This window comes from Babylonia areolata, chromosome 18 (genome assembly GCF_041734735.1).
Source record: "Babylonia areolata isolate BAREFJ2019XMU chromosome 18, ASM4173473v1, whole genome shotgun sequence".
In the NCBI taxonomy this organism is placed as follows: Eukaryota; Metazoa; Mollusca; class Gastropoda; order Neogastropoda; family Buccinidae; genus Babylonia; species Babylonia areolata.
In genome coordinates this window covers 25,894,732-25,905,641 of record NC_134893.1, presented here as the reverse complement: position 1 = coordinate 25,905,641, position 10,910 = coordinate 25,894,732, and the positions used below count along the sequence as shown (strand labels likewise).

The following is a 10,910-nucleotide window of genomic DNA, read 5'->3' as shown; positions in this document are numbered from 1 at the left end:
CACACACACACACACAAAGAAACAAACCAGAATCCTTTGCTCTCACTGGAATTTACTCCAAAAATATAAACAGAACGCATACGCAGTAGTTATACTTACAGTTGTTTATTGCACTGAAGTACAAAAGTTCTGATTCAATGAAAGTCCTGGAAGTTTAAAAGTGTTATCATTGATATTGCAAGTTCAAACAAATCGCTGGCAGTTTATATGGGTGAAATGACCTGTGCAGATTTGTATTCAAAGTTGTTGTTTTGGTTTGGTTTGTTTTTTCTTGGAGTATTGACACTGAATTGTTCGCACTGAATCTGATTCAAGGGAATATATGCGTGTGTAGGCGTGCGTGCGTGCGTGCGTGCGTGTGTGTGTGTGTGTGTTTGTGTGTGTGTATGTGTGTGTGTGTGCATGTGTGTGTGTGTGTGTGTGTGTGTGTGTACGTAAGGGGGGGGGGATGAGGAGACACATGTGTATGTGAGCGTGTGTATGTGCGTGTTAATGCATGTGTGCGTGTGTGTCGGGTGTGTGTGTGTGTGTGTTCGTGTGTGTGTGTGTGTGTGTGTGTATGTGCGCGCGCGCGTGCACTTGTGTGACATCATTTATATAATTACTAAGTCTCTACGTACAAAACCAGCTCCCACATGGAGGTAAAAGCGTGAGAGAAAATTCTATAAAAATTCGTAAGAAAATACATAAATATTACACAGATGACTAACACTTCTATCAATAAATCAACAATCTGTGTATCGCCAAAAACAATGTACTTACTGTACAACATTTTAAAATCATCTGTGAAGATGTTACATAGTAATCATAGATATAACTTCAAAATAGGAATGGTGCTTACGAATGTACATTTCGAAAAAATCTGATCAACAGATTTATCACCGCATTTCATGTAAGTAACAAGTAGGTGGGGGGGGGGGGTATGAATGATTTATCATCGACAAAAATTATAAGGTATGACTGATAACAATTGACGAAAAAATGCATCCCACAAAATTCATTACGTAAGATCCTCGCGACATTTTATTTTTGCTAACATTACAAAAAAATTATTGTTATAATGGTAATGATATTTAAAAGAAGATGAACACGAACAACAAGAAGAACAAGAACAAGAAGAAACAGGGAAAACGTAGACTAAAGTCGCCTGTAACTATTGACTTTCTTCCCAGCCACTGTGGGGAAGAGGTAAATGTTGCGGACTGATAGCTATGTGCACGCTGTTTTTTTTCTGGGTTTTTTTTTTTCAGTCAAAGTCACTGCATCAGAGTTTGGTTGTTGTTTTTGTTTCCTCAGCAGGTCCGTACTCACAGTTGAACGTGCTATGGACTCCAATGGGAAGACTGGGACCACACAGTCGAGGGTTATCCACTTTCGAAAGTGTCTTTGGGAGTGGTGTTGCTCATTCAAAATTCATCATAACCAGGACTGCTACATGTGTCCGTGTCTCACGGGCCTGGTTGACGCCAGAATATATCAATATGAAAGGAAGCTTGCAGCACAGTCCTATCAAGAAGTCCAAAACCTTTGCGGGCCTCCATTGATATCAGCATTACATATAGAAACCAAAATGTCCCACTGGGGGCAGTCAGGCAGGCAGTCCTGCTAAAAGGTTTGCTAAATAGTAGGCTGGTTGACTGTTTGCCCTGTGGTTTACAAATGATGAATGCCCAGCGAGAGAACATGTGTCAAGATCTTAACCACTGCTAAACGTCCAGTATTTAGCAAAAGCCCTCTCCGCATATTTGACTAAAAACACTGCGCAAGGTAAAAAATCAGTGCCTTGCAAACATCCACCCTCCACTTTGATAGAATAAATAATAATAATAATAATAATAATAATAATAATAATAAAATACAAAATAGAAATAGCCATGAACCAAGGATAATTTGGTTTCCTATTTGTGATGCTGCTGCTTTACAAACTGGTGCAGACTTAGATCAACATATAAAGAAGTGAACGCATGTAGGACGTATGTCGATGTGTCATTGAAAAACCAAGTGTCGACACTTCATAGCCATGATACAGTGTCTTCTTTCAATACCAAGCGTCTCTCTCTCTCTCTCTCTCTCTCTCTCTCTCTCTCTCTCTCTCTCTCTCTCTCTCTCTCTCTCTCTCTCTCTAACACATACAAATGAGAGCGCGCACGTCTGTGTATGTATGAGAGAGAGGAGAGAGAGCGGGGCAGGGGTGGGGGGGGGAGGGGTGGGGGTAACAAAACGAAAGGGAGAAATGAAAGAATGTTGGGTGAAAGGAGATAGAGAGGAAGCTTTAGTACAGGAAGCACATCTGAACTGTTGCCTGTTGCTGTTACCAGTAGATATACGATGAGAGACGTCTCATGCAAACAGTAAATGCCCTTACAGTGCGTTATCGTGAAACTAGGTTAAAAAAAATGTAATAAGGGCACTCTCAAAATATAAAGTACAGGTGGACGCTTACAAAGTTGTTTACAGTTCTCGTAAAATAACCTTCTTATATAATGTTCATACAATCGTTCATCATATAATGGATGACATTTCCAAACACTACTGTATAATTATTTTAGATCTGTATAAAAAAAAATAATAAAAAAATAAAATAATATATATATATATGAGCATGTTATGTTTCCTCAAATCATGTGCTCGATTTTCGTCCTCATATGTATATATATAAGTGGAAACACACACACGCATACACACAAACGAACGCACGTGATTTGTGTTCAGTCTGACAAATAGTTCTGATTGCATATAAAGGACTGTTATGCCATATTGTCAACAATGTAACCAATGCCGCTGATTGCATGTCAATGACTGTCATGTCATATTGTCAACAATCTACCCCATAACGTTAACTACATGTCACTGACTCTCATGTCATATTGTCAACAATCTAACCAGTTCCACTGACTGCATATCAATGACTGTCAAGTCATATTGTCAACAATCTACCCATTAACACTAACTACATGTCACAGACTATCATGCCGTATTGTCAACAATCTAACCAGTACCACTGATTGTATGTCAATGATTGTCATGTCATATTGTCAACAATCTAACCAATTCAACTGACTGCATGTCAATGACTGTTATGCCACCTTGTCAACAATGTAACCAATGCCGTTGATTACATGTTAATAACTGTCATGTCATATTGTCAACAAGCTAACCAATGCCGCTGATTGCATGTCAATGACTGTCATGTCATATTGTCAACAATCTACCTCTTAACACTAACTACATGTTACTGACTCTCATGCCTTATTGTTAACAGTCTAACCAATACCACTGACTGCATACCAAGGACTATCATGCCGTATTGTTAACAGTCTAACCAATACCACTGACTGCATACCAAGGACTATCATGCCGTATTGTTAACAGTCTAACCAATACCACTGACTGCATACCAAGGACTATCATGCCGTATTGTTAACAGTCTAACCAATACCACTGACTGCATACCAAGGACTATCATGCCTTATTGTTAACAGTCTAACCAATACCACTGACTGCATACCAAGGACTATCATGCCGTATTGTTAACAGTCTAACCAATACCACTGACTGCATACCAAGGACTATCATGCCGTATTGTTAACAGTCTAACCAATACCACTGACTGCATACCAAGGACTATCATGCCTTATTGTTAACAGTCTAACCAATACCACTGACTGCATACCAAGGACTATCATGCCGTATTGTTAACAATCTAACCAATACCACTGACTGCATACCAAGGACTATCATGCCGTATTGTTAACAATCTAACCAATACCACCGATTGGATGTTAATCACTGTCATGTCATATTGTTAACAACCTAATCAATATCACCAATTGGATGCATGTCCAAGGCTGACGAATCATCCTTTTCTGGTTCATATTGTCCCACATTCTTCATAAGGCTTTGCAAACAAAACATTATGCCTAAAAGAACACAGAACGTTGATAGGAATTCCATTTGCATAAGCACGAAAACAGTCTCGTTTCTGATATTGAACAAAATTATTGTGTTCCGTGCAAGATCAAATGTCGGTCACACTTGAGGTAATGCGCAGCAAATAGTAGAAAACATTCTGTGTGAGTTTTTGTGACGGGCAGGGTCTGGACTTATGTGTTTCTTCATAACAAAGGTCTTCGAATGTTTCAACAATGGCAGTGTATAGTACATAATCATTCGCCAAATTTGCTCAAATCTTGCTAACAAAATTACCTTCATTCAAAATATTTTAGCCACGTTTTGATGGAGGGTGAATCACTTCTCATCCGTTATGATCAGAACCGCGGAAAGGCCTTATCAAAAAGGTGGAAAGTTACGAACATACTAAGCGGGCCCGTTCGCTTAATGTTGATCATGTGAAAAAATGTCAAGATGTATCATGGCAGACACTGCAACCCTATTTACAAGAACACGTTGCAACTTTCTGTCCCGTTCGCTTAACGTTGGTAATGTCAAAAAATTTCAAGATGTTTCATGGCAAACGCTGCAACCCTATTTACAAGAAAACGTTGCAACTTTCTAGCAAGTCGACTGAGGCGAACAATACAACACCCAGTTATCTCTTACTTTATTGTTGTGGGGGAGAGTGGAGTGAGCATTATATTTGCAGCAATTCAGGCGTTGGAAAAAATATTCAGAGATAAAGACATTAAAAGACATTTTAAAAAATCCCCACGCCCTCTATGTTATAGTATATCCAGTATTTTACATGTTTGCATAACGTTTATACGTGATGCTGAGTTTCAGGGGCACCCTGCATAATGACGAACGCAAGCTGGCAAGATCCTGAAGAGGAAGGTGGGTCACACCCAACAGGTTTCCATGACTGCTGTGAGTACTGATGTCGACAGGGTCTTCTCTGGCGTGTGGCTTCATTGCGGCCTAACATTGATGGGTCTCGGTGGACTGTCGGCTCTGAGACTGTCACAGAACGAGGCTGTGTGTGGCTGTGCATATAGGGAACTCGTGTTGAGCGGCGTGCAGCTGATGCCACTGAAAAGACGCGGAGGATGAAACGGCAATATAATATAATATAATATAATATAATATAAATGATATAACATAATATGATATGATGATAAAACAAAACAATGGCAAGGAGTGTGGCTTTGGGATCGAAGCAGAAGGGGAGAAGAAGACTTTCCTGATTCACTCATCGTCTGCCGATAATAGTGTTTACATCGTGAAAACACTCATGGCTTGTAGAATCCGAACCTAAAAAGAATTTCATCTGGCTGGTTTCCTCTCCCTGTTAACAACAGTACTCTGGTTGAGGATAAAATCGGTGGTCTCTGAAGATAAGTTCGGCGATCTGGAACTGAAACAGAACAACAAAAGAGTTCCACCTCGCTAGTTTCCCTCTTTGCATGTGGATAATCACAGCAAGGTTCAGGAACCAGGACAGAGAGAGGTTTCCATCATCATGGCTTCTTCTTTCTCTGTCGATCATGGTGCTCGCACTGTGACAGAACTCAGATAATAGGAACCGGAGCAAAAAAAAAGACAGTTCTAACTGTACCGTGCACACCGATAACAACTTTGCAAAAATCGACCAAAAAACAACTTGCAGGGACCCAGGCTTTGACAGCCTACCGACAGACCTGGAGTAATCTGGTGAACAGTTCTTCTGTGTGGTGTTATTAACCCTTTCACCGCCAGTCAATATAGAGTACAAAATTCCCTTGTGGTATAAACACAGAAAAGACAGTGGCTAAGAATAGCAGGGGATCCCCCCTGAGATGTATAGAAAATATGGCCTATCCTACCACCGAACATTAAGAGCAGTAGGTTCATGGATAACAGACCAATGAATGGTCACCTTTCAGGGACATGGGTTCTCTACCACGCCTGTGCATAAATGAGAGCTTGGCAGTGAAAGGGTTAAAGGCTCTTCACAGAGTTGAGGGAGAAGAAAAAGAAGAAGCAAATGTTCAAATGTTGGCCAGGTTGCCCAGCTGTGGCACTTGCAGGAAGTGTGAGTGCTCCATGACGCTGGGCTGCACAGTCAGGTTGGCCGTCACACGGTCCATGGTGCTGGGCAGTACCGTCAGGTAGGTGGAAGGACGTGGGACAGTTCCCTCCCCTGACCCTGACGGCTTCACCACGTTGACGAAGAGCGAGGCTTCCAGCACGGTCTGCAGCCCCGTGGAGATGGTGAACGGTTCTTTCTCTCCTTTGCTCTGAAGCAGCCTCCAACATCTGGCCTGGTAGAGCATGGACGATAGCTTGGACCTGAACTTGCGGTTCAGGGTCATGATGATGACGGGGTGGATGACGCAGCTGAGAAACGACATCCACAGCAGCGTCCTGAGCAGCTTGGGGGCCACGTGGCAGGACGAGGGCCGGTGGCAGAGGATGCTGGCCACGGCGGAGGGCATGCAGAAAGTGACGAAGACAGTCAGCACCAGGAGCAGGGTCCGGGATGCCTTCACGTTGGAGCTCCGAGCGTTCATGTTGTTAGTGATGGCCGGCACGGACGTGACCGCCACCAGGGCCGGCACGAAGGCGAAGACACGGCGGTGCATGCGGATGTGATGGACCGACTTGAGCACGGTGAAGACGATCAGCGCCATGGGGACGAAACTACACACCACCTCCTTCACCACGACCTCCGGTACGTGACCGGGCCGGGCAGGGCCGCTCCTCATCACGCACACCCGGAAGTTCTCTGAGTAATCGTAATCCCCGAAGCTGGCCAGCGGCAGGAGGCTCATCAGCAGGCTCCAGCCCCACACAAGGACGATGATGACGACGGTGGAGTTCCTGGTGATGAGCGAGGCGTAGCGGAAGGGCTTGCTGACAGCCAGGCAGCGGTCCGTGGACACTGCCAGCAGGCTGAGGGCGGAGGCGCAGGGTCCCAGCACGCTGACCAGCCCCACGAAGCGGCACAGCTGGAAGGGCAGAACCCACTGCTCGGCGCTGGCCGACGTGCCGGCGAAAGGGATGACGAAGAGCCCGGTTAGTAGCTCCCCGGCCGACAGCGAGGCAATGAAGAAGTTGGCCGGGGTGCGGAGGGCGGCGGTGCGAACCACCACGGAGATGAGCAGGCTGTTGCTGACGATGGCAACCGTGGACAGCACCGCGGCCACTGACGTCAGGGTCACGCTCTCCTCGGGCAGCAGCCAGCTGACGTCAGCCTCGCTCCCGTTTGACATCACTGGCCCCAGGGTGGGTGGGTGGGGTGGGGTGGGTGGGTGCGCGGACAGTCAGTTTCACACCACTGCTGGGTGCTGCTGTGATGTCACGGGCAGCACCACCACCACGTCACTGAAAACAAAAGAAAAAAGAAATGATGATGTCATTGAAAGAATGGTATCATCTCTCAATAATCAAGACTAGGCCAGGCAAAAATCTTTTTTTATCGGGGGTAATAGGTAAGCAAGTAACATTCTTCTTTCTTTTTTTTTCTTTTTTTTTCTTTTTTTTTCACCAAAAGAAAGTAGCTCTCAATAATCGGGACAAGACCAAACAAAATCTTTATCGATCATTCCACCCAGAGAAGATGAAAGAAAAAATAACATGAGAGAACGAAAGAAAAGGTGATGGGGGGGGGGATCTTGCAAACACCACAGCCTATAACACAAAGTCCTTCCTTTGCAGTCAAACCACACACACACACACACACACACAACAACAACAACAACAACAACAACAACAATACCAACAACAACAACAACAACAACAAAGGAAGAAAACATCAATATCACAACAAGTACTGCCAGAATTCATATGGCAGAAAAATATCAGAATCATCTCCATATATTTACAGATGGATCTGTTCTTGATGACAAAAACGCTGGTGCGGCTTTCTATATTCCTGCCTTTAAAGTTGAAAAATCTTACTTTACTGAGAAAATATCTTTCCATATTCACAGCTGAGCTAATTGCTATTATACAAGCTCTGAACTACTTAGTGAGCCATAGTTTTCTCGAAAATAGTTTGTTGATTCCAAATCAGTACTTTATGCTCTAGAATTATTTGACTTGAAACAAGACCTGACTTAATTATTGAGACAAATCATTTGGTACATTGTTTGAGGATTAAAGGGACTGAGGTCAGTTTTTGTTGGGTGCCTTCTCATGGCAATGAAAGTGCTGATAAAGCAGCTAAAAAAGGAGCACAGGATTCAGAAAAATCGACAAAAACACATGCCCGTCTTTCCGTAAAAGAGACATACACTTTGTTAGAAAAATCAGCAGGAAGTCGATTTCATAACCGATGGAAGGAAAAGTTTTTAAAACATAAAGGGACATTATTCCCCGAGAACATTATTAAAGAAAAGATACCAAATCCATCAGTTTGCTATACAGGATTAATAACCTCTACTTTCTTCCGTATAAAACTTGATGCGATGAAGACAAAGTATAGTAAAAATGTTACATGCATCTGTGGTAAGCAGTTCAGCTTACATCATTGTTTGTTTCACTGTCAGCAGTTACGTACCTTCTTGCCCAAGTATTTCAAAGAGATTAACTATTCTGCAGATGATTTTTGGAAAGTTATTTCTGACGAGGTTCTTATGGTCGAACTTTCACAGGCATTAGTTCACAGCCTTATTTCTACATTCCTTTAATGTACTTAAGAATTGTGTTAATAGTTTATGATTATTATTATCATTATTGAATTGTTACTGTTAAATTTAATTGCATGATAGTTATGCATTTGTTGGTGGTTTTCTACCTTTTCTGTTTTCCTCTTCCCTCTCCCCTCCCCGCCCCCCACCCCACCCCCATTTTTTTTCTTAATAGTCTAATATCACTGATAGTGAAGACGCCAAACTAAAGAACGAACACACACACACACACACACACAACACACACACACACACACAACACACACCACACACACACACAACACACACAACACACACACACACAACACACACACACACACACACAACACACACACACACACACACACACAACACACACACACACACACAACACACACACACACACACAACACACACACACACACAACACACACACAACACACAACACACACACACACACACACACACACACACACACACAACACAACACACACACACACAATTATGCAAAGACAGATAAGCAGGTTCACACACACACACACACACACACACACACACATACACAACATAATTATGCAAAGACAGATAAGCAGGTTGACAGACAGACAGAAAAAAAGATATATGCGGTAAGCAAATAACTGTAAGTCATCTACTCATTCATTGTCCGAGCATAAGACCGTTAATTCCTAAAGATGTAGTTGATGACTTTTCTTCCAATATTTCATTAGTCACTGAAAAGATTTTGAATGATTATTCATTGCTTAGAATGTTTTCGGAAATTTTAAACTCCAGTCCAGTTGGTATTCTCCTTTGATGTGTTATAATTAATGTTGTTATTTATATTTACATTGTTATAGGTTAATACTTGTTGATATGCATATACATATTCTCCTTCCCATGACACCTCATTCAATACACACCACAATCTCTTTAGACCTTTTTCTTATAATATACTTTTCCTCTGTTACATAACATGATTTTTTTTTTTACACTAATATTCACATGCATTCCCTTTCCTTTATCCACTTCTTTACTCCTTTCCGTCTAAAAACACTTATAGTGAATAGACGTTAAACTGAAGATAACAGAAAAAAGACCGAGAGGGAACCCACTAAATCATCAAAAAGCAAGACTGTTTAGACTCTGTGTAAAGGCTGTTGTTGTTGTCGTTATTTGGTTGGTTGGTTGGTTTTTGTTGTTGTTTTGATGGTAACTCATTCCAGTAAGTTCCCCCACTCTATACGAGACTTGACTTTAAAAGTTCAAGCTTGGGAAGAGGCATTACTGGCTTATGTGAATGTCTGTTGTCGCTGACTGAGAAATCATTCACCATTGAAAGAGGTGCGTTGCCACTTGATAGGTTGTGCATAAAAACAACCTTACTGTAGTTACGTGTTAGTTTCAGTGAGATGATATCAAGTGACGTAAAATCATCAGGGGCTGATGAACATGACTCTAAAAGAACTCATTTTCATGCACGTTATATGATTTTGTCACCAGTTTCAGTTTCAGTTTCAAGGAGGTGTCAGGGCGTGCTGACATGTACGTAACATCACATGGGCTGTAAATTTTTTTTTTAATTTAATTTAGAATAAATTTAAAAAAATTTAATTCAGCAGATGCCTGACGGGCGCAATAGCCGAGTGGTTAAAGCGTTGGACTTTCAATCTGAGGGTCCTGGGTTCGAATCTCGGTAACGGCGCCTGGCGAGTAAAGGGTGGAGATTTTTCCGATCTCCCAGGTCAACATTATGTACAGACCCGCTAGTGCCTGAGCCCCCTTCGCGTGTATACGCAAGCAGAAGATCAAATACGCACGTTAAAGATCCTGTAATCCATGTCAGCGTTCGGTGGGTTATGGAAACAAGAAATACCCAGCATGCACAGCCCCAAAAACGGAGTATGGCTGCCTACATGGCGGGGTAAAAACGGTCATACACGTAAAAAGCCCACTCGTGTACATACGAGTGAACGTGGGAGTTGCAGCCCACGAACGAAGAAGAAGAAGAAGCAGATTCCTGACGTTTTGCATAAATCCAACACGCTGATCAGGCCTCGTTGTTACCAGCGTTAATGAATGTCCAACATATGTCTTATTGATTAACTGTATCGCGTATGGTGGCATAACCAAAAGAACAGGCACTACTGATTTAAACCATTGGATACTGCAAGGTTGTGTACCTTGCCTATGATTTCGTTTTTGAATGATTATGTTTGCTTTACGGCCATTTATGAATATGATTTGTTTCTTTCTTTGTTGTTATTTTGCTGTTGTGTTCGCATTATGTATATAAACTGTTCTGTTGTCGTTCATCTTTGTGCTTGATCAATTTAGAATAAAGTATTCAAATGTACCAAACGTAAA

General features: G+C 42.2%; 1 protein-coding gene across 1 annotated transcript; it reads right to left on the bottom strand.

The window, feature by feature from the left end:
- Positions 1-5,924: 5,924 nt before the first annotated feature.
- LOC143292205 (5-hydroxytryptamine receptor 2A-like) lies at positions 5,925-7,248 on the bottom strand. Its single transcript, XM_076602389.1, has one exon. The coding sequence runs from the start codon at positions 7,146-7,148 to the stop codon at positions 5,925-5,927; it is 1,224 nt and encodes a 407-aa protein (XP_076458504.1). The 5' UTR covers positions 7,149-7,248.
- Between the last annotated feature and the right edge of the window lie 3,662 nt (positions 7,249-10,910).